Raw genomic sequence first — 26,279 nt, forward strand, 5'->3', positions numbered from 1 at the left:
AACCACTTATTGACACACACTTGAAGCTTTTTTGTTATCGTTCTGCTCAGCTTCCACGATTCACACCAGTACAACACTTTCTTGACATTTGAATTGAAAATCCTTTACTTACTCCTTACAGAAAAGCTACTTGTTTGCCATATCTTAGTCAACATAATGATTGCTCCAAAGGCTTTACTTATTCTCCTTATATCAGTCTTGGTCCCTCCATTCTTGTCCACAACACTCCCCAAATAAACAAACTCCTTCACCTCCTCTTATCAGATCTCTTCCCTCATCATTCATTCTCGTGTACTTCCTCTTCCCCCTATTTATCCTCTTTCCCATCTCCCTACAACTCCTATTCCCTCTTGATTCCTTCTTAATATCCCTTCAAGAGGATCCTTTATTCTGTTCAGTACAATCAGCTAAAATTTTATTTGTTGTGTTCAGAAGCGTGTAATGCCCAACACCCTTACTCATGGGGAAATCCCTGCCAAAGGCAGACGAGACTGACTCGCACTTAGCGACGCTAGACTTCGGCAGAACAAGCTCACATCAATCCGGTTTCCTCCGCCGGGAGGAAAGAAAAGCACTCCCCGTTTGCACTCCGCCCAACTTCGCAGAAAACAGACCACGGTCATGCCTTCCGTCCCCCGTTGTAACCGAGAAGCATAACGCGATCAGCTCGGGACCGCCAATCCCGTACTCCACAGAGAGCTCCTGAGCAATATCATTTCCCTGTTGGTCAACATAAGTGAAAGTACCTTGCTGTTGCCTGCCCCGGACGTGGGGTAAATTTTAGGGCTTTAGTTTCCTTATTACTGCAAAAAGTGCAGATAATTGGTTATTTAACTTGCTAATATGTTTAACCTTATTTTTAACAAAATGTTTGGTAATTTATATTTTTCGGATGCAGTTATTTCTGTACTACATGTTTTCTTGTCGTAGTTTTTATGCAGTGCAATTTTTTTTATACAGTTCTGCGAGATCGATATGTTAGGTAGAGATATCGGTATGTTTACTAGATTTATTTGCATGATTAGTTTGAGTATAAGTAAAATGAGAGTATATTTTGTTTAAAATGTATAGTTTTTTTCAAGATGGGGGAAAACTACGAGCATTATATCTGATCAAAATAATTAAACTTAAATCAATTAGTCTGCCAAAATGGTATGTTTTTTTCTCTCCGAGATAGGATTATTCCTTTAATATGGGCTTATACTAAAAAATGGTCGAAGAACATTGTAAATTGTAAATTTTCACATTATTTCTATTTTTATTGCATTTTATATTGCTACAAAGCTTTAGTATTCAATAAATTATACCATATTTTTGTTCGAGAACACGATATTCAAGGTCGAAAAATTAAAATTTTGCTATGTCTTACATCGATCAAACTTTTTGTCATTTTTGTTAGCGGCTAGTAGTTAGTATTTGACTTAAAACGTGGTGGTAAAAGTACTTCCACCAGTCGAATTTGTTTATCATATTTTCTGTAGAAAGCATGGTATGAGGGTAGACACGGCTTAATTTATTGTTATTACCTAGTTAAATAGTTTGTTTCAAGTATCTTATGGAAAATATGGATTCTCGGTAGATAATTGGTACCACTTACTATTTATACGTCTAATGAACGTTTAAAATAACTTAGAACAAGTCGCATTTTCTGCTTTGAATAGTTTGATTTATTAGAATGTATCTTACAAATAAATGAAAAATCTGATCAAATTCTATTTGGATTAGATATAATATTTCCTACCGTGCGCAAACCTTTTTTTTAAATGTAGGATTGTTATGTATTATCTTTGATTAAAACTAGTGAATTTTTGCACTCATTTTCTTATAATAAAAGTATTACGTTTTCATTTGCAAGTTACTTTTGAATTTATATTTATTATTAAACAGGTATTAGTGCCTGGTTGGGAAAACTGGTTGGAGAAAATAATAATAAAACAGGTATTAATGCGATGGTATTTTACTGCAATACTAATCACTAGTATGATTAATTTTTTGTGCCGACTAAATCAGACCTCTTACTTCATCATTTAATCCGGATGTATTGAATAAGTTATAAAAACCTTGGATTTCAGTCTATTGTTTTATAATAATAAAATAATTATATTTTTATTTTTGTTTAATTATTTCATTATAATGCCCTTGAACTCAGTTTTTTTTTGTTTCCAAATATCTAATTTATTTTAATTTAGCTTATTATATTATTTTTAGTAATATATTATTTTTCCTTGTTTTCTTTTTTGTGTCTACATTAGCATTTACAAGATTATAAACCGTTTCATAAAATCGCTATCTATTCACGTTTGTAATTTTATGGATAATAATACTTTTGCATAACTTTTTCAGTCGATGAAAAATGTAAAAAATATTGTAATTCATATAAAATAGATTAGGATAACAAGTAAGTTATTAAGACAGAAGACTGCGAATAAATTCCAGTGTTGATGATTGAACTATAATAATTCAAACATTAGTAACCAAAGAATAATTGAAATTCATTGAGAGAAGGAGGACCATAATTTTTGTTATCTATTAGAAGTCTCCGATCAGATTATCCTTCTTTTAAGTTTTGAAACTGTTTCTGCTGAATTATTTTTTTATCCGACCGTAATTGGTGTCTATTTTGGTTGTATTAAATAAACAGAATCATTTTTGCTATTTAAACGAATCGTTCAATATTTATTTCGTGAAATTATATTCGACTAGTCTGGAATTGGTATCAGTCGAACAATATAACAAACATATTCTTGACCTTTTTTTGATAAATGTAGGATAATTTAAATCTTTTTTTAAATAAAATATTTTCATATCTAAATAATCAGAGTTTACAAATAAAATGTTCTATAATTTAATACTGCCTAATCGATGTAAAGTTTGTAGGCGACTTGACAAAAATCATTTTTATGAATGATATCACAATTATCAAAAATAACAATCGTCCTGTTTGAGGTTTTCTCAGGAAAATGAGTAGTAAAGTGATTACAGTTACATTTTTTTTGTGTGTTAATTATATACTTTTGCAAATAAGCAAGCCAAGCCCATCGAACCCAGTTGATATTTAGCATAAGTAATAAACTTTAGTCTGTTCACTACAGGATCTGTAATGATCGTTACTATCTAAAAAAAAAAAACTTCAACATTATTTTAATTAAATCACCAAATTAGTGTACCCCTTCATGTTATCAAATAACGTATTAATGTTCTCTCGTAATTTAGTGGGGAAGTTATTTTATACTTCCTTAAATATATTTTGTATTTATAACTTATTTAAACTAGCTTAATTTTTTTTTAATATTATAATTTAATACTTTAGTAATATAGATGTAACTAAAACCATCGGCTTTGTTTGCTCTTTTCAAGGATCTTCTTTTCTATGGTTGTAATTTAATTTAGTTTCAACTCACGTGAGGCAACGTGTTTCTTTAAAAATTACTGAGAATACTGAAAAGTGCAGAAAATAAATGCTGTATATTTGTTTAGTTTACCACCAATAACTTTCGTGTTCTGTACTCCACTTTTCTTTCTACTGTGATATATTTACTGTTTTCAGTTATTTGAAGTTTCATTTAGATTTTTCGTAAAGTATCTTTTGAATTATTATTGATACGTTATATTTATTTTTTCGATAACACTGTGTAATATAGTCTTAAATATACGTAAATACTGATGAAAATATTTTACAAATATTATCTTTTACAATATATTTGTAATTATGGTAAGTTTTTAAAGTTTTCTATGTAATCATAAAATATTATTTTTAAATTTTATTATAATGCTATATTTATTGTTAATTATAATTATATTAGTAATTATACGTTTACACGTGATATGTAGAGTAATCTGTATAGTGAATTGTTCGATAAATAATCATATACCGAACAACCATTAATCGTCAAGTGTATTCTGTTAACTAAATTGCGTTAAGTGATTAATATTATAGTAATTATATTAATGGTTATACTAGTGTAGGCCGCTTGCGCGATTTTATGTCTTTTATGACTGTAAGAGATTTTATTACGGTTCTAAATGAGTAAATTATTTACAATTATCATTCGTTTGATATGCTAAGTTCTATTTAATTTTCAGCTGTTTTTCCTACTTAGAATTCGGCGAAAAAGTACTGTTTTGAACAATAGTTATCATTCCCTGTCTTGTAGCTCAGTCGGTACAGTATACTGACTGGAATTCTGGACAGAAATTATCTATTTCCGGTTCAGACTTTGGTTTATGTTGTTATCTCTATGTATTTTGTTGTGTTAGCTTTCAGTTTTAATTTCAAAACTGTGTTGAGGAATCGTTCAGGAAAAAATAAATATTATATATAGCTGTATATCGATATTTACTAATGAATTTATGTTTCTTTGACAGTTCTAGTTGAAATTTTTCAATTAGAAAGATATCAGTAATAAAATAGAATAAACTTTTTTTTGGAGATATTTTGTTTTTATTACTTTATAATTGTTATATATTTTAAACAAGAGATAAAAATTAAAAAACAAGACTGCCAAAAAAAAAACTTTGCTCTTTAATATTGGGTAATTACTTATGTAGGATAATTAAAGTACGTGCAGGTAACAATTTTGTGTATTTTTTATGTAGTATAATTTTTTAAAATATATTTAAACATGTGTAAACATATATATATATTTTTTTAAATATAGCCTACAACACTCCCGGTAACGTAAGAATTCCAATGCGGGATCATACATCTGAATCGGTTCAGCCGCTGAGTTGCTACAGTAGAACAAACATACACCCTAAATATATTACACTCCTTTTTGGGCAGTCGTGTAATTAAATAAATAAGCACCATTTCTTTTTTTTTAATTTAAATAAAAATTCATCCACCTATTTATTTCGAAGTATAAAAAATAATTGGTCTGTTGAATATGTGGTCATAAAATACTTTATGATTCGTTTTTTAAGGCGTTTGGTGAGATGAATTGTACAGTATATTACAAAAATATATTTAAGTATTTCTAACATAATTCTTTCCATTTTACATTACATTATTTTCATTTCGTAATTTTAAGTAAATTCTCGGTCATATTCTTTATATTTCTGTATTTTATAACTTTTTTTAAAATTTAGTTATTAAAATTAGTAAAACAGATTATTCTTATTTCATTATTTAGACAGTAGTGCGGGGTTTTTTTTTTTTTTAGTTAACAATGATCTAGATTCCGAGAATGAATTTGATTATAACAAATATAGCTTTTTCTTGATATCGAATTACAGTGTAATAGAACTTAACTCAAATTTTCCGTTAGATTAATATTAATCTAATTATTATAATTATTTAAGTCTTAAAATTGCCATTAAAACCAGTTAATTTATTATTTAAAACAATTTAACTACATTCATTAAATAATCATTATTGTGATTTTTTAAATTGATGTAATGATTCAAACACATAACATTTATGTACGTTGTCGTCGTTGTTATTATAAATAGATTTTGTCACGTGTTTCAGAATTTTTTTTTCTAAAGTAAAACGTGAGTTATCAGCTATGAAGGGATATTTCTTCAAGGATTACTACTTGTAAAGTAACAGAAATGCCTGACATTCTTTAAAGCTACAACAACGGTGGCATTTTCAACGATTATATTTTATAAAAACTCGTTTATTCTAAAACTTTTGTTGTCTGAACGGTGATTGATATATAAGATTTATACGTTCGTGTTTTCTCAGTAAAATATGGTAAATTTTTAGTTTTTTAAAGAATTTTGTATTCTTGATAAAACTGTTTGTTTTATCATTTAAAATTTGATTATTACGAGATTATACTGCTTCCTTTCGTTTGTTTTATGGTTATTGAAAACTGCTTTGATCCAGTATTACGGTAATTTTATGATTGAGTGTATTTGTTTTTTATGCTAAACCATTTCGTTTAAAGATATTTAAGATAAAAAATACTTACTTTTACTGTAATAATATTTCTTTTTTAAGTGGTAAAATTCTTTTTTATGTAGTAAAATTTTTACAATTTTATTTCATTCAAACTTTTTCATTACTGTATAAGATAAATACGGGTATTAAAAATAAATATGCATTTAACAAACAAAAGTTTTTCATATGTTTGAATTTTTCTTATACAAAATGGAATTTAAATGAGTAATTATATTCTTTAAAACTAATTTATTTTTTGAATGATTTTTCTGATGTTTTTAGTAATCATTCGATTGGTGAATTTTTGAAATTTTTATAATATTATAAGTGACCTTGGAATGTTGATTTGCAACAATCAATTTCGGGTCAATGAAAAAGGTAACCTGAAAGAACCTAACATCTCACATTCTTTAATAAGCCTAGCATGAGATGATTTTTTTCTTAAGAGTGGCTGCACCATTCATGTTTGACTGCTGTCCATGTCAGGTTACCTTTAACCTTTATGGTTGTTCTATTTAAAAACACATACATAATATACACTTCATGAAAAAATATTCCTGCTGATTAGTTATTGAATTTTCCGCTTGTTTAAAAGTAAATTTTTTAAATGTATACTTTTTGAGAAAAGTTTACTGAATGTACTCAGCGTAAGTCAGGAAAAGTTTTAATTTCCAAGTTAATTTTTGAGAAACGTTATTTATCATGAAATTAAAATGTTATTAATTTAATTAATTATATTATTGCTTATAATTATTGATTCATTAAAAGGTTCTTGGAAATTTTGATAATAATTTGATAAATTTTATGTTTAAATACATAAAATTATAATAAATCCGCTTCATCGAGTAACATATCGTGTTTACCGAATCTCTAAACCCAATATTTAGTCGGATATTAACTAAAAATTTGTGTGTGTGTGAAAAAAATTAATACATTTTTGCCCTAAAGACAGTGTTTGAACTTGAATGCTTCATGATTGTGCGATCCTAAGTTATTTTCTCTTCCCAAAATCTCTTCATTCTTTGACTGTGTTAAAGAATGTGTTTATAAAGAATTTCTTATTCTTGATAAAACTGTTTGTCTTGTCATTTAAAACGCAATTATTGCAGGATTATACTGCTTCCTTTCGTTTGTTCTATGGTTATTGAAAACGTTTTTCTTTTATTTCTGTTTAGCCTCCGGAACCGCCGTAAGTTATTTCAGAAGATGAATGAGGATAATGTGCGTGAATGTAGATTTAATTTACTAAGCATTTGGCACCGTTGGTACCAAATGTTTTATGTTTATACAATTGTATAAATTAAATTTCCACCCACCAACAATTCAAAAAGTACAAATCCCAGTACTTTCGGAGCTGTTACTCCGACTTCAGGTTTTTTTAAAAAGATGTTAATTTAAATTCAAATTAATAATAATAGTTTTTAACTAAACTGTTATGTTCATAATAGTCGGTCGTCAAAAAAAAAAAAATTAATTCATACGTCAATAAGACAATAACGTCATGTTTCACGTTACGATTATTGATTTGTATTTAAATTAACATCTTTTAGAAAATCGCTGAAGATGGGTTAACAACTCCAAAAGTAATGGGATTTGCACTTTTTGAATTGTTGGTGGGTGGAAATTTAATTTATGCAATGAATGTAAATGAAGTGTAATCTTGTATAGTTTCAGGTCGATCATTCCTTAGATATTTGATTAATTTAAACCCAACCACCAAAGAACACCGGGTATCCACGATCTAGTATTCAAATCCGTATAAAAATAACAACTGCCTTTAGTTGGATTTGAACCTTAGAAATCTCGACTTCGAAAACTGCTTTGATCCAGTATTACGGTAATTTTTTGATCGAGTGTGTTTATTTTTGATGCCAAATAATTTCGTTTAACGATATTTAAAGTAAAAAAAATACTTTTACTGTAATAATGTTACAGTTGTGAAAATTTTTGAACGAAATAAAATTGCAAAGATTTTACTCTATTATTATCCTTAGAAAAGTAATATTATTACAATATTTATATACAATATTTTTTAACTTAAGTATCGTTAACAAGAATTAATTCCTGTTTCCTTTGATCTGTTCACTTTGATCCTGTTTTCTTCTTTTCTTCACTTTAAATTTGGTGTTCATAATTCTGTTTCTAACAACCGGAACCCTAACGCACCGGATTTGTCTACTGGTGAACTCATAGCAAATCAACTAATTTCGAAGTCGAGAATTCGAATTCAAAGGCAATTTTATACGGATTTGAATAGTACGTGGATACCGGTGTTCTTTGGTGGTTGGGTTTCAATTAACCTCACAATTCTCAGGAATGGTCGACCTGATACTGTTCAAAACTATACTTCATTTACATTCATACATATCATCCTCTGAAGTAGTAGTACCTTACGGTGATTCCGGAGGCTAAACAGAAAAAGAATGTAAGCCTGCGTTTTCTGATCATGTCTGTGAGTGTGTCTGTTCATTCATATAATTCTTTGGTTGGTCTCTTCAGCCGTGTGCAAGCTCTAAGTACTGCTCCAAAAATGTTTCTAAGTATTTTCTGATCTATTTGTATATGTATATGTATCCGCATATAGTGTAAATAAATTACAGAGTTAAGTTCTGGTAAATCGTACGGTAGAAATTAGAAATTATTCAGAGCAGGTAGGTTAAAAAAAATAAATAAATTATGAATATTAGGATTATGAAATTTGCGTAAAGGATCCGGCTATTATGTAGATCCTTTCTTTTTACACTCTTCCAGAAAGTAATGCTAGAATATTTTGTTACAGGTTACGATACACGCAAATGAAGTATTTTCGTTTTAGTTCCTGTAACTTTTCAGGAGTTGCGTTAATACAATTAAAACTCTCACACGTAAATCTATTCATCTATTACTACCAAAACTATAAGGCTTCCGTTCCACAGTATTATTTCATTACTTTATAATTTAAGTATTAAATTAATATTATTTGTAGTGCCTGTTTTAACGTTCTTTAATACTTACGATAAATGGGTATTAAAATTCTGAATTACTAAATTATAATCTGTATCAAATTAAGCTTGCAGTAATAACTTGTCCACTTGAAAATATAACTTAATTCCTGTGTACCTCATCGACTGTGTTTATTATTAAGGAAATACGGCTTGACCTGTTTTCTTTTATAATTATACCGAGTACCGTAATATTGCAAATCTAGGCCTTGTTGTTAATTAAATTTTACACTTAACGATTGTAAGCTTACAATGGTAATTTTCCAGTTAAAATCTGAGAGGGCACGATTCAGTTATAGGCTATTCTAAGGTCACCAACTTAATTACTTTGTTAAATTATTTTTCATATTTTAATCAAAATTTTAACAATTAATTACTTTATTTGTTGTTTCACTTACACCAAAAAGTAAACTTTTTATTATTTTTTTTTTTTTTAATATACAATAATTAAAATAAAAGAAAAATTACGACTTGTTTTTTTCCATGAGAGCTCATTAGAACTTTTTGGAGAAAATAATTTTTTACAGTTAATCGGATGAATAGATTGTTTAAAGTACAGAAATTAAGATCATTTAATGTTATCTTCTATGTTTGCTACCATTACGAAACATTTTTCATAGGGAAAAAATTAGATACGTTTTAAGCTATTACATACGATAAACAAACTACTCCATAAATAGCATAATCATTCTCAAAACAACAAGCAACTCATATTAGATTTATTTGGGAAAACAAGTAATTAAATAGTTTCCTGTTAATTTGTTTTTTTTTACTGTACCGAATATGGTGTAGCACATCACTATGTTTAAGTCCAGCGAATTGCAAATTATATTTAACACTACAAGTTACACCAAATTCTTGTCATCACAAGAAAATATATTTAATATCATTCTTTCGCTGAAAGTTAATCTTACTGATAACTCATACTTCAGTTAGTTTACGTATGTAACAGCGATATGATATAACGGGATAAATTGTATAAAACAAAATAAATGTACCCATTTTTGTCAAGAAACAATGTACTATATATATATATATTCTGGCTGAATAGCCAGAAAAATAGAATTACCCTTACAGAGAATTCCGTAAGGGTAATTATTATTTATGTTGATAAATATTGTAGATTGCACCTACTTGATCTGGTTATAATTTACTATTTTTAGTATCTTAGTATTTTATTTATTAGATTAGATATACAGAAATAATTGAAATTTCAACTGGTTCCGGTCTATATTGTGTCATTTGTTATTCTTACTAGTAATTAAATCAAGGTGATAAATTTATTAGGTTAAATAAAAAAGACGACTTCGACAAGATTATATTGTCGTCTTTTACGTTATCTTTTGCAAATTGAGGTGAATAAGATATGCTTAACATGCATATGTATTAAAGTATAGATTAGAAAAGAGTAAAGAAACTTTGGATACAACAATAATATGGTACATATTTTACAATTTGCTATCGTTTGGGCGAGTAGTTGATATTTTACTCATGAATAAATAGCCTTTCCTTTTTTAATTTTAATTAGCAACGATAGACACAGTCAATAGCGGCTAAGGGCTTCCTTTCAAAGGAAAATAGCATTGAGAGTAAGTGACTTTTCCAAAGGAAGACTCGCTGAGAAATGAAGCAAAGACTTTTTATTTACTGATTCTAGTATTTTTTTTAAATATTGGAGCCGTGTCCATGGAGGTAAAGTCATCGACACTGACTAAACGTCCTTTGACCTCGTGCTTGAACAAGAGAACTCTGTTCAATTCAATGGAATAGCACTTGAGGAAAGTAATATATCCAAATATTTAGGGGTTCAACTGGACAGACGTTTAATGTAGAAGCCCTATGTGAGCCACTGTGGTAAAGGCTGTAAAAAGAAACCGCCTACTAAGAAGACTGACAGCCACAGAGTGGGGTGCAAATCAGGATGTTCTCAAGACTGCTTACAAGTCGTACATAAGATCTGTGCTACTATACAGAGCGAAGTGTTGCCCATAGCCAGCGCTAGCACACTAAACAAGCTCGACCTCATTCAAAATTCAGCCTTAAGGGTTATCACAGGCGCTGCTAGGGCCACCCCTATTGCAGTCATGGAGGCACAGACTCAGATTGAGCCCCTTCAATCCTACCGGAAAAGGGTAGCATTGAAATTCTGGGAGCGTTTTAGGCGAGTCTGTAAGCATCAATGGACCAACTACCAGCAAGCTGCTTCTAGGCTGAGGACTCAGAAGGTTCCATTCACGGCAAATGAAAAACTTTTAAGGAAATATGGTATTCCAGCTGTGGACACTGCACCCCTGTGAACAAGCCAGGAATTCTTCAACCACTTACCAGGAGCTCGATACGAACTCAAGAACCATTCGACGCCAAAACATGAATTGAAGCTGCCACGACTACCTTGTTTGTCACCTTCACCGCATCCATGTGCTGCCGTCTCCTGAGTGTCCGCTGTGTGGTTGCGGGACAATGGATGCTGATCACCTGAGAGATTGTCCGGCCTTAGACCGCACCCAGCTGGATAAAAGCCCGGAGTTCACAGATGCCCGTCTTTATTGATCAGTGCGTCGCCAAATAGCCCAACAGCCAAGAGCGGGTGTTGGCTAGTAAGTAAGTAAGTATTTTTTTTTAAATCAAGGAATAAGTCATTTCGATTTCGAAATTATTTAAAAACCGAAATTACGTGGCATTAATAACTTCCCATTAACGTTGTTTTAAACCATAAATAACATCTTTTATATGAATAAAAAAATATTTTACATTAATTGTGCTGGGTTAAGCTAAGTTATTTTACTGTAGTATAATTTATGATGAAGTAGATATTGCAGTAAAAAAATTTAAAAAGTGAGTTATTTTTTAAATATTAAAGTTGTAATTTTTTGTAAATTCTTTTTAAGAGATCTTGGCTTTTTCAAATTAAAGAATATTTCTCTGAGGTTTTATTGAAACTGTCCTTTAGTTATCGGTCAGACCTACAAATTTCTCGTTTGAACGAACTCAGAAGATTTAATATTTTCCTCAGAAAATTTAATATGTTGAAAAAAAAAGGGAAATAAATTGAATTGTAAAAATATGAAAAAGAAAATGTATATAATTGTGTGTGTGTTAATATAATCATGAAAGAGATCTACGTAACTATAAATAATTCTGTTTTGATAAACATTGTTATTCAATGGCCTCGGTCAATACTCAAAAAATGTATGCCCTCCTAAATAATCATTATTCAGTGAAGTCAAAACATTTTTAAAAATTCATGGACACAACCAGTATTCTTTAAATTATAATGCTATTTGTTGATATTAATACTTAATGAACCTCTTACATTTATACGTATTTAAAACATAAAATTTTTCGTATATGATAATAATAATAATTACACTTACTTTTAAAATTATTGTAACTCATAAATTATTACTTATTTTATATAATTAGTGTATATGTATTCTGTGAACGCTCTATGGAGAGAATTTATTAATCTTTAGCGTATCATTAGCGTATTTATGCGTTTCCTGACCGGAAACAGATAGGTTCAGTTAAGAATAGTAACAACTTGCGTATAAAACTGACTCATTAATTTTAACAAATAAAGTATTTCACGAATTGATTCTTATTTCAGAATGTTTATCATTCAAGCGTGTTCCTGTAATAAAAAAGATGGGTTTATTTACACCATATATATATATTTTTTTAAATTGCCATTCTCTCTATTGTGCATTCAAATTTGCCCCGAAAAACCTACTTCCCATGTCTCAAAAACTTGAAATTAATAAGGAAGAAAAACCCCTTGATTTACATAAATGAAGCAACCGGGAAAAATGTACATTTTTTCTTCAGAAAAGGACTGAATTTATTTATATGACAAAATAAATTAATATAAATGAGAAATAAATTATAAAATAACGATGCATAGCTGTATTGCGGTAATCTTTTCCGTCATTCACATATGACGATATCAGAAAATTGTTTAATCCAGAAAAAGGTAATCTGGAATTATTGATGCTAACCTTATTCGTAATTTATAAAGGTAAATTTAAATCGTAATTGTATTTTTATTTCTTACATATATTTTTAGAAACAGTTTTTCTCCTTATGTCTTTTACTGTGATAGGTTAAGTTCTCTCCCGTAGTAGCATGCGGGTTTTCCTTTTTTCAAGGCTTTTACTGGTTAATAATTTTCTGAAAATTCATTAAGTGTAGCTTCTTAATATCATCCTCCGACGCTCTAATTTAAATATCCGCACGTAGTTGTTTTTTGCTCTGTTTGTTCTTTTCTTTTGTACTGTATTCGTTTGCAGGTTGAAAAAATCTATCTCGACTATTGCATCTGTTCGAACTTCATATTTCGGCATTGGTTTGTATTTTACTACGTAAATTTAATTAAGAGTTTTTCTAATGCTTTTACCCTTCTACACTTTATTTTCTAACATCTTTTTATTCTTGGTTTTACTACCAAATATTCATATTTTTCTAAATTGGTATTCAATCCTGATCCTTAGTAAAGTTATATAATTTTATATACATATACTATATTACGCGGAAAAAAATTTGAATAAAAGAAAAAATAAAAGGCTGGGATCAACAAAAGAGTGCATGAATGTCTTTTGGCTTTTCATCGAGTATTGCATATTATATTATGAAAATATATAATACGTAATGAAAAAGTGATAAAATAATCAATTTTTCTTGCTTTCTACTAGCTGTTTCGTAGAAAAAATTGTGCGCACTTTTGTCAACAATATATGTATTACTGTACTTCTAACGCGTGTTCCACTCACGCAGACAAAATACAATGGGAATATATAATTGTATGAGAAGATAATGAAAAATTAAAATGCTAATTTAGAATACTGATAAATTTACGTTAACACTTTTTCTTAATATGGTTAAACACTTTTAATAGTGATTAAGTAAGCTTAATCATCAAGTTATGTATTTTTTATTCTCTCGGTACCGGCCATATATATATATATATATATATATATACGTTTGTGTAGATAATTGTAATCGATTTAATAATTAAAAATCATGCTTGCAGTTACAGATATTTTTGTATAAGTAGCCTACTATGTCAGGTTTTAATAATAATTTCTTATTTAATTTTTACATTATTTTTCAATTATTTGTGATCTGTACGACATAAAATAGTTTCCCTGTCAGTTTCACGTACTTAAATGCCTATCTCGTTAATTTTATTATTATTAAAAAAAATCAAACGCCTTGTCTCTGTATTATTCTAAATTTTAGGCTCAATAGCATTAGTAATATCTACTATACAGCTGTAAAAAAAATACATAATCAAGGTTTTCTGCGGTTTTTAATTTATAATGGTATAATAGGTTTTTGTATTATTACTTAACAAGAATTGGAATTTTATTATTTAAAATTGTATTGCGCTGTTTATTTCATAATACTATAAAAATTAAACAAATAATGTTTTATTACAATTTTTATTGAAATTTGTAGAATTTTATGTATTTTTGTCTGCGATTCAATTTTATTCTTAAATATAAATTAAATAATTTGCTTACCTTAAATTTTTCGATTCATTACTGTATTATTCTTCATTTTTACTGTCGATAGTTAATCATTATTTCCCAAATTTAATTTTTGTAATAAATTAATGTTATTTCACTACATTTTGTAATTTCGAATAAAGCTAGTTTTTGCCTATCAGTTTTTCGTAGACGTTTAAATTTCTTAAATTTTTTTTCATATGTAAATTCCATTTGTATAAAAATATTATTTTCTTTTTGTGATGTTTATATAATTATTATTATTTAGGATTTCCTTTCTTTTAATCCGTTGAAGATTTTTTAAAATTATTTTAAAGAAAAATTTAAGAAAACTAAGTAGGTTTTGAAAAAAAATGGTGGAAAAGTTTTATTAGACATTCTATAAAACTGAACCTTGTCTAATATTAATTACAGAAAGCGTCTTGTCAAATATCAATGGATTATATCTTCCAGTGTAAAAATCACTGGAAAATAATACAGAGTCGAAAATTTGGGAGATATATTTGCCCATCGGATTATCATGTATATGGCGATATAATTATTTTTAATTAAAATGATTAAGTTTGGATTTTCCGATCTCCGTGACTGAGTAGGTAGTGTCTCGGAATTTTTTTTCAAAATCTACCAATTTCCACCGGGCTAATGCTCATAGCTATTGACGCCCGCTCTTTCATAACAAAAAAAAGGTATGTAATTAATTTTGAATTTATTTTATCGAGAATTCTTTACGTTCATCCGTTTATCAGTAAATTAACTGATATATATATATATATATATATATATATATAATGTTTAATATTCTTTATTAAATTATCAGATTCAATATTCTCTGTGAATTAATGGGGGAAAATACAACTATTAACTGATATTTACTAACTTAGTTATACGTTCAAATGAAATAGAATATGTGTCTCATCTTCGCTTCTGACTTTATATGTATGTAAAAAGATATTACAAGTTATCTGTTTATATTTCATTCTGACATTCTTAATTTAGTTTGATAGGATTTGTTATGAAGGAAGAAATAAATAAAGAAATGATGACACATATTTTATGAAAAATAAATATGTAACCACAAAAAATAAAACCGCGATAAACAAAAGTTTATTGTTTTTGTAAAAAAAACCTGTGTACAATGATGATACTTATTATCAAAAATATTTAATATTCATAAAAATCTGCTTTATGTTTTTTTTTTTTTAATTCTTAAGCGTTTTCTATAATTATTTTTAAGTGTTTTGAAATATCGATTGTGTAGCCAGTTAATAAATTTTATTTTTACAATTGTAATTTATGTAACGTCGGTAGATTTAATCGGATTAAATGGGTTTTCGCCTTGAATCCGATTATTGCTTTTATGAGATATTTTGTGTGTTTTTATTGTGCTTTAATCATTGATAAATATTAATTTTTTAATTGATTTGATTTAAATTTTTAATTATCTTAATTTTTATTTTTCAGAGTCCGGGCTCCCTTCACCTGAGCAAGGACGTGTTGGCCAAGTACAATGGCGTCTCAAAGCCCACACAACAACAATTGCACAAGCTCAGGAATGGTATGCCGGCAAAGAGCAGTGCCGAAGTAAGTCACTATATATTTTTTAAAAATTAGAATTAAAGTAAAAATGTTACTTTATTTTTTATTTTATATTAATAATGAAGTTACTAAAAATTGGAGTTTTTACATTTTGGCTTTAAGAAAAACAACAGATAATTCTTTTTGTTATAAGTTTTTATATCGTGATTACGTTTTTTGTTACGCATTATTTTTGTTTTTATTCTTATGTAATTTACTTAATTATTTATTCTTATTAATCACTAAAGCTTGAAGTCCAGCAATAATCGTCCAATCTTTTCAAAACATCAGTAAATTTAATTACTTCACAGAAATCAGTGGACTCGAAGTGCATTCAAATTTTATTAATTAGATTCTATAAAAAAAAAATTATTTGATGAGATATTGTTTTTTCCTCTTTCCAAGTACCTCTCCTTCTCTCACCATTATTTCTAATATTTGTTTCATCATCATCATCATCTTAATATTCGATTTAGTTTTCAATATATATGAAACTACAAAAAACGAATTGTAAACAGTATAATTAATTTTTCAAAGTATGCGGTGTATAAATAAGCATGAAGGCGTAGCGTATAATGTGACTGAATGTCTAATGTACAAATACTCATTTACTTTAAGACGAAAATGAAATTAGAGAAATTTGTGAAGGATCTTGTAAAGAGACGAACTAGGTCGGTGGGTCATCGAGATGTATCCATGTTTAGTTAATTTGAGGGACGAGTAGAAGATAAAAACTGTAAAAAAAACTGGATTTTATAAAACAAGTAGCAGATGACTTAAGATGTGATTTTATTGAAATTAAAAGATTACCTCAAGACATAGGAACGGAGAATACCACCAAACCAGTCAAATGACTGATGTTCCCAAAAAAAAAATTAATAAATAAAACGTAGGAAAAAATCTCGCGCACTTTTGTTGCTTAATATATATTGCATACACTTTGTTTATTTTAATACGTTCATTATTCCATTACTCCATTAACTCTTAAAAGTTTTAAAAAATTATCTTTTTAAATTGTATTTACGAAGAAAAAGGTGAACTCTAAACGCATTTCAGTACATTCCTTTATAGAAATTTGCTCTTCCTGAATTAATATTTGAATTAGTAGTACGTAATAAAGCTTATTCATTCTTCGTAACGCGATTGTTGTTTTGTCTGCTTACTGTATTGCTGTATACTGTTGAAATCAACTTATGTTACATATATTTGAATAAGTTTAATCATAGTTTATGTGTTACAATTTACAAATGTTTTAAGATTATGCACTTTGACCTATGCGCGTAGTGTTGAAAAATTATATTTCAGTTAAGTATTAAAAAAATTAAAGAAAAGAAAATACTTTTTTTTTATTGATTAAAATATTAAATGTTTAAATATGACTACTCTGTGTTTTTAGACTAAGTTAACGACGTAATTTTACGGTTACAAAAAGAAAATTCTATCTTGATATATTTTCAGTACAATTATATTGAATTACGTAAATTAACTTGTTAATGACATCATACTTCGTTCTGTTTTTTTCCACCGACTATTCTTTCACGTGCGCATGTGTTTTACCCTAATTCATATTCATTCTTTTTATTTTCGAGATTAATATTTTTGAACTTTTAGTATATACTACATTTAACTTTTAAATCAGTTGTATGATTTGATTGAATATAATCGATTTTATTCCGCTTGCTATATAGTTGTTTGAATTGTTAATTGGGATTTTTGTTTCATAATTATCATTTAGTGTCTAAAAAAAAATCAAAACATTTTATTAAAAATTAAAGTTTTATCATAATTTTTCCCTTAGGTTTTAATTTTAATATTGTATATATATTATTTGTCTTTTGTCTTTTCTCTACTTGCATTTCCTCTGTTACTTTATTATTAATATCAGCTAACAGAAACTATTACTTTAAAACCAATAATTTTTATATAAAATGAAAACTCTTGATAGTAATAGAATGATTGCTTTGCTTTGGTATTACGTCCAGTATATCTTATCTTGCAATTAAATCTATTTGCTCAGTGTCCAATAAGTTGATGGCAGATTTTACTGGTTTTCAACAAAATTAGATTGGTTTATACGATTGAATTTTACTTTATCGTTTAGAAAGAAACTAGCATTTTTTCATTTATTCCATCTATCTGATATCTTCCTCGTTAAAATAAATGAGAATCATATTTGAGGTTGAAGTAATAAAAATAATATTAAAAAAAATTCAGGGAGTTAAACATTTTTATTATTTATCTGTTACTTATTATTTTTTATTGGCATTATTTTTTAATTTATTTTTTTATTGCAAAATCGAAATTTGAAACCGAATTATAAATCATCGAGATTCGTTGTAGATTGCTGACAAATGTTATTTATGAGAAAAACAGTTTGTGCAGGTGGTGAAAATCAAATGGAAATTTATTCTTTGTGTACGTGTGTAGCAAGTTTTGTAGGTACCCAATGTTAAAAATGCAATTTTTTTTACGTCATAAATGTAAAAGAAACTAGAATTTTTCTTTTTTTTATTGGTTTATATCGGTTAGATGTGATCGAGTATTAAGATTTATTTTTATATTGCAGGCGTTGAAAGAAAAGTAGGATTGTATTTTTCTTCTTTCTTTTTGTTTTTCAGCGGAAAGTTGTAAACAAAATAAAATGCTGTAAATTATTGGTTCAGTAACAGATGTGTTCTTTCTGATATTAGTTTCTTTTTTCGTTTTGGTTGTTCTTTTTTCGTTTTGTGCTTGGTCTTATTTAAAAGTAAATATAATGAAAATACTTAAAAACATACATTTAAAAAAAAATGTGTGTGTGTTTTCAAATAAATTAATTGTTAGTTTCATTGGATATTTATTTGTTTATATACGAGTACACTTTTATTTATAACTTCTATAGAAATTCATCAACTGATTGGTCTTATATCCCAAGTACTTTATGAGTCACGTCCATAAAATTTACAAAACTAGCTAATTTAATTGAATAAATTACTATATCGGCTTTTATTATGAAAAAAAGTATTACTTTTTGTTAAAGAGGTGGGGAATCCCATTTACGGACGCTTGAGCAGTGTCGGGGTGGCTAACAGGTGCCGCACGATGTTATTAATATGCGTATGTAAACCTCCGCACTACCGACTAAACCGCCACCCCTGGCTACCACCCTTCCTGGAACCTCTAACAAAGCATTCCTTCTAGAAGGGGGGTTACACGCCCACTCACATATTCATACGTCATAGTGCAATATCAACATAAACACATCAGTTACAGCAAAACAACAGCAAACAAGAAACATCACCATACATCATGATACAGAAAGAGATTATGAAAACTACATACTACACACAAAGAAGAAAGTCACACAATATCTGTGGACGCCAACAGATACGGGATCGGAGTGTCCGCGGCCTCTTCACGTCAAGGCGACCCCCACATGTACGAGGGAACCCCTAGTCGCTCACTCACGAACCTGACCGCCCCCGCACTCTCCGACGCCGACTATTGTTTCGTGACTCCTCCCATGCTTGGAGGTCCCTCATCATGATTTTAACTTACGTAGTGATCGCCTTCCAGTTTTCTTTCTTTTCTATCATTACGTCCATCAGCTCCTCAGGCTGGAACATCACTTCCCTGCCTAGTATGTCAAGTAGTTCTGTCCTAGGTCCTTCGTATCTCGGACAGTGGAAGAACACGTGATATGGCGTTTCCTCCTCCTCGCATACCGGGCAGTTCTGTTCATCGTCGAGGCCGTGCTTATAAAGGTATGCTCTGTATCCCCCATAGCCCGCCATAAACTGGGTAAGGCTGTAATCCAGCAAGCCATGAGCTCTCCCTCGCCAGCGCCTTACATCTCTCACTAGGCGGTGTGTCCATCTGCCTTTTGTGCTGCCGTCCCACCGTTCTTGCCATTTGTTCTCCATCTCCTTCGTCAATGTTCGTGTCCATCTTCTTCTGTTTGCGGAAGAGAGAGAGCTCGCGTAATCTTATCCGTATTTCGATTACCAAATCTATCGGAAGGATTCCCGCAAGTACTTCTATCGCATCCTTCGACACGATCCTATATGCTGCGGTGATTCTTAGGCAGCACCTCCTGTGTAAGGACTCCATCATAACTTTGTTCTTTTGGTATTTCGTTACTCTCCCCCATACCTCTGCTCCATAGTTACATTTATTACCTGTGCTTTGTAAATAAGTGCAGGATTAAAAAGCCTTAAAAATGAGGAGAAGTAATACGTAAATTTTAGATTCGCTGAATTTTATTCGTTTATTTGCTTCAGAGGTGGTCACTCAACGATCGAACAGACACACAGGATTGTCAACGTTATCAGCAAATGCCTATAAGAGAAGATGTATTATTCGGCTGTTTTCTTAGATGCCCACCAGGCCTTAGGTAACGTCTGGTTTCCTGGTCTACTGTATATAAATTGGCAAGGAGCCTTCCTCAACGGTTTTACTTGATCGTGCCCAGAAACGTCCGTTTCTCTTAAGTGAGGTACAATCACAACTTATAGGTATCCTTTGATACTGAGCCGGATGTTCCTCAAGGCTCAGTTCTAGGACCTGTTTTATTCTCGATCTTCACGGCAGACCTCCCGACTCCAGAGGACATCATAGTTGCATCATTTGCGGATAACTGCAATCCTGGCTGTGGATGCTGACCCTATCGCAGCTTCTTCTAAACTACAAACTCTATTGTATCTGATTACTGAATGTCTATCTAAATGGAAGATGAAAGTTAATCCGGCTAATTCTACACATTTAAGTTTGCATTGAGAAGGGGTGACTGCCCGCGAGTTCAACTGACTGGCGTTTTCATCCCAAATGCTAGCCATACCTGGGACTACATCTGGATCGCCGTCCAAGAGAAACGGAAACGGCTTAAAATTAAGTTTAGGGAAATGCACTGGTTGCTAAGCAGGGGTCCTAATTATAATTTTCCAACAAGCGGGTATTGTAAACTACGATCCTGAAACCGATTTGGACTTACGGGATCCAACAGTGAGGTACCAACAAGCGAGAGTAATATTGAAATCGTTCAGCGATTCCAGAACAAATTATTTTGAAATATAACAGAAGCGAAAAATACTGAAATACACGATTACATGGGATTGTCAAGCGTTCCAGAGGAGATACGGCAGTTCGATACTAAATACAAAATGAGGCTGAACATACCTGTGAACTGATTCGCAGTTAACCTTCTGGATAATAATAGAGAAGACGTTAGGCGCCGCCTAAAGCGATTGCACAAATTTGATCTGTGAGGTTCTTTGAGGATTGGGGTGAATCAGCTCCCTTAAGATGTTATGCATCATCAAAATGCTTCGTTTCGTTTCGTCATTTATTTTTGTTGGTTCTAATTTTTTTTATACTTCACTCTTCTTCGTTTGGTTTATTTTTTGTGATTCTTTGCGTAACTGCTAAGACTACCTTTTGATATTTTCTTTATTTTTTTATGTTCTGGGCTTGATCAATGTCCTTTCGACTCATCATTGTATATACTTGTTTATGATTGTTATATTTTTACCATATTGTATAAGGTATATATATATATTATACATATGTGTGCATTTATAATTATTTAAGAGATTTCAGTGGAGACCTCTCTTTGCATGTAATTTATATTTTGTAATCAAGTTTACTTATGGTTCCGGTTAATTGGAACTGATTGTAAATAAAAATAACTTTACTGACAGAGAAAAAAAAATTGCTGATCTAACGAAGAAAGTGAAACTGTAGTGATCACATTACATTTTTATTTTTTATTTTTAGTACGTTTCGATATATAGAATTGATGCATTATTTTATGTATTACTACATTTAATTAAGGCCGGAACATAGATCATATTTTATGTCGTCAGCTACAAATAATGGACGAGTTCGACAACCCGCCAGTTATTCGCTTACAGCTGGACTCTTTTTCATTTTAAGTAGCGGGGATCGATGGTCCGTTGACGTCAACGGTGGGCACATATTCCAGAAATAGTCTGTAAATGTGTGTAGAAAAACTTGTACAAGTACTTATACGTACGTACTTAGCAAAACCCATTTCGGCCACGTTTTGTGTTAAAACGTGGTAGAGTCGGCTAGTGTACTATTTTTTTGTGGTTCTGAGTATATTGACAAATAATTCGAAGAGTAATTTATTTGTTTTAAATCCTATTGGATTTAAATTTCATAAACTAGATTACGTTTAGCGTTTAGATCAATTTTAATTAGGTAGGATTTTGTTAAACTGTTACGGTGTATTTACTCTTAAATTTACACCCATGATAAATTTTCGATGTTTAATTGCAAACTTTGTCTCATTTTTCTTTCCAGTCGATGCGCAGTAAATTCCTTTGAGCCTCTTTTATACAAACGATTTTTTACCGTTGACTGATGAAATTTTACGAAATAGTTTATTAGGGTATTGAACCGATTTGATGCTATTATCGTTATACAACAATTATTTACTGCACTATTGCGAATAATAGAATCGATCTAATCCTATTTCTTATAAACCGTCTGGTAAAACTCCGTTTGTCGTCTCGGAAGGAGATCGCACGCAATAAATAGGATCTAAAGTTAAGACCGAATTCATTTTTAGCTACTTTATTTATATTTATGACCCCTTTTAAAGTAATAAATGTATCGTAAAAAGCTGTGAACTTATGTTGCATCTTATTAATACATTTTATCTGATACGGGTAAAAAGCGAATGGATTAACTTATAAATTTTAATTCTATTGTCATAAATGTAATTTTTATTTAAAGAATAATTTTAAAAAGTTATTAAAGGAGTCGCTTCTTTACGGGTGGGTGTTTAATGTTAATTTACTAAATTGTATCGAAGACTATGAGAATAATAATCGAAACCGAGCACCGTTTATTTCATGCACATGAAAAACGGTTAGGGAAGTTAAATTTTATTATTGAAGATAACCATGCTACAGCTGCATGATCTTCCATCGTAAATCATAAGTTAAAATTCACCCTTAATAATATAACGTAAAAGCTTTTCTAGAAAAAATTACTGTCTCATGTTATGTCGAGTTTATCATAAAGATTAGTTAGAAGATTATAGCTTTACTTTTCGTATTCAAATCACGCAGATAATAGTAAATGCGTCTGAGAGAGACGGTTTGTATTTGATGGGAGTGATAGAAAACACGGTGACAGTTAAGTAAATGTGACGTAAATATCTATAATTTTTTAAACTGAAAATTAGCCTGAACTTTTAACGATACCTTTAAATTTCATATATAATATCACGTATTAAAAGTTAATTCTGTACTTTAATATAAATATTAATGGCAACTACTTTTTTTAATATTTCGTTATTCCTTTATTTGAAAAGAATTAAAGATACGCCATAAAGAAATAAATTAAGAGAACCAGATTTAGTTTTTCTTTATTTTATGGCCTCTTGGATTTTTAAAATAATTTAATTCCTTTTACATTTTCTTTAGATTGTACATAAATTTCCAAAAAATATACTTAGTTTTTTCCTTGATTGATAAAATTTAAATTTTTTTCTCCTTTCAAACAGCCTAGATGTTCAACTATTTGGTAGACGAAATTTTAACCGTACGAAAACACGATTTCAATCATCATTATTTTATGCTAAAATTTTCGATTAGAAGTAAACATTTCTGTGGAAAAATGTGTAATCTTAAGAAGTAGGATGTTTCTAATCTTCAATAATGAATTATTAAATTTTGAACTATAAATATATCCATCGTAAATTTGTTGTTCACGGTAGTTGTCTCATCAATACAATATATTGCTGATTTCAAAAGTAAATTTAATCGATTTTGAGAATAAACCCCTGTAGAATTGTATTTTTCACAAAATTTTCATGTTAATCACGTTTTGAATAAACGTAAAATAGGTAAACGTATCAGTTTCTACGTTACAGAGAAAAGATTATTTTAGGAAATTTAATCAAATCTCATTTAAAAACGGATATTAAAATTCAAAATTCTATATAACTATTAAAATTTATTTTATCTGTTTGAAGTCTGATTGAAATCAGTTGATCGTTTTAAATTTAGTTATCGGCTCTTGGGGTATGAAAACGAAGAATTTTTCGTTCCAACCTGTAAAATAGAAATATTCTAATCGCGTTAAAAATAATTTGCTCCATTATTATTTAACTCGCACTTAAAACGAGCTAATTATTGTCGGACTATGTATGCCGTTTATTAATTTATGGCAAGCTCCCGCGGGATTTGTTTTTATATTCGGTTAAGATACTATATTTTTGTAACAGATAGTAGTCATGGGGTTGGTTTTTGGCATTTTCTATTAATATATATATATAATAATATATATATATATATATATATATATATACATACATGTTACAGCTACCCCATTAAGTTTGAGTTTATTTATTTATTCAGTAACATGACGTAATATGATTTCTCAGAACTTGAAGAATTGCTAGGTTTATTTTAAAATTATATTTCGTATGAATTACTTCCGTTGCTTTTATCCGAAATGAATAAAAATACTTCATGAATGAAGCTTGTAAGGTAAGCTTTGAATATTAATTCAGAGAGCATGACTGTCGTCTGTGATACGGTTGCTGCACTGATGTTTAATAACCGATTGCTGGCGGTGGTTTCCATGTCAAGATGTAAATTGAAAGAGGAATACTTGGCAGGTACGGTGGTGTTGGTACGTTACGTGTCTTGCATACCGCAGCAGTCATTTGACAGGTACCGGTCTCAAACAGCTCATATCTCGTACAGTATTGTTGATATTGTTTACTACATTCTTGGCTTTATTTATTATTCGGCAGATCGTTTTTATCTGTAAATTTTCCATTTCAGTTACCCAAACTTAAAGAATTTGAAATAATTAACTATTATCGAATAGTTACGTATTAAATAACATAAGTAAATGAATGGAGTATTCAGTTACATCATTAACTGTTAGTATTCCATTGAAGGTGGTTGGTATCACGAAAAAAGTCATCATAAAAATACTTTCGCCTTGAGAAAAAGTATCGTTAAAGATATCCATAGTAACTTATGAGAAAATCGTGTGATTAATTTTTTTTTACACGATTATTAGTTATTAATTTTCTTATAAGTCGTTTATCGCTTACTGACGAAATAACGTAAATTCGGTCTGATTTTGATTAGACCGATCTAAATGATTTTGATCTTAAGATCAGAACCATTACCGAATATGTCATTCGGTTACCTATCATTTCAAATAATTGGGAATTGATGATTAAGAATTTCTATTCCAGGTAATGTGAAACGTGAGAAGGTTATTTATTTGATACCAATAAAGTTGAAATATTAGAAAAATAAATAAATAAAAATTAATTAAAAATTTCTAAATTTATTTTGTAAAGTTATCTTTTATATTTTAAGCCGTTTTATATTGAATTTAATTCATTGTAACTCGAGTCTTCCGCTACTTAGATACAGATTCATCAACAGCGAATGAAAGAACTTAATTTGTGTATCTGGATCTTGATATTACTTCAGGGAAGAAACACTTCTCTACTTATTTTTCTACAACTTTTCATTATTACTTTTACCCTTAGGAGTTTTTAAAAACACCTGCGCTCTTCTTATGTAAGATTATTGACCTCTTGAGCGATGTTGCCAGTGTTAAGGCCCAATGTTTGAAGGACAGCTGCTGAAACCTTTCATTAACTATAGCATTATACTATTATAAATCTATCGAAGGTAGCGCTTTCTCAGGAAAAAAAATTTGTTAGTAGTATAATTTCCATGTTTTTTTTTTTTATAACACCTCATTGAATATTTTATAAATATTGTTTATTTTTTCGAACGTTAATTAATTTTTTTCTTACATTTTCTATAACTGTATTTTGAACCGTGTTTTAACTTACTTTGTTATATTTTGATTTATATTGTAACTTTTCCACTTAAAATATCAAGTTTTGACTGCTATATATATATATATATATATATATATATGTTGTACCTTCTAACCGAATCACGCTACAATAGCCGAGATAATTCGATCTCTGTTATATAAATATGACGTGCAGACTTTGTGGTAGCTCGTGAGAAATGTGTTTATATCCGTGAGTGAAATAGGAATTTAATATTCATCGTAATATATTTGCTATAAGACTTGCTCAAAACTTTCCAATTTGGATATTTTCTGCTTATTAAAAAAAATCAGTATTTTTTATTTGATTTATAAATAACTTATCTGTTTAAGTTATTAATAAATAAAATTGTTAAATATCTGTGTTAAAACTTAAAAAAAAACTTCTCGTAACAATAAACAAAATCTATCTAAAACTAGTTTTGTTGCCATGTTTATTTTTACTCTTAATACGATGTTGTAATTTACCTATGTATTTTCTACTGTTGA

General features: G+C 29.5%; 1 protein-coding gene across 7 annotated transcripts in view; it reads left to right on the forward strand.

The window, feature by feature from the left end:
* Positions 1 to 26,279, forward strand: part of Dyrk2 (Dual-specificity tyrosine phosphorylation-regulated kinase 2) — a 395,412-nt gene that overhangs the window by 337,503 nt on the left and 31,630 nt on the right. For 6 of the 7 annotated variants that reach the window (XM_075356126.1, XM_075356128.1, XM_075356127.1 and 3 more), the window contains one exon: positions 15,834 to 15,953. In XM_075356126.1, coding sequence (XP_075212241.1) covers positions 15,834 to 15,953 — 120 coding nt within the window. Of the gene's footprint in view, positions 1 to 3,693; positions 3,713 to 15,833; positions 15,954 to 26,279 lie in introns of those variants that run through there. The other variant, XM_075356132.1, reaches the window with a different exon arrangement.

Source organism: Lycorma delicatula, chromosome 2 (assembly GCF_047948215.1).
Source record: "Lycorma delicatula isolate Av1 chromosome 2, ASM4794821v1, whole genome shotgun sequence".
NCBI lineage: Eukaryota > Metazoa > Arthropoda > Insecta > Hemiptera > Fulgoridae > Lycorma > Lycorma delicatula.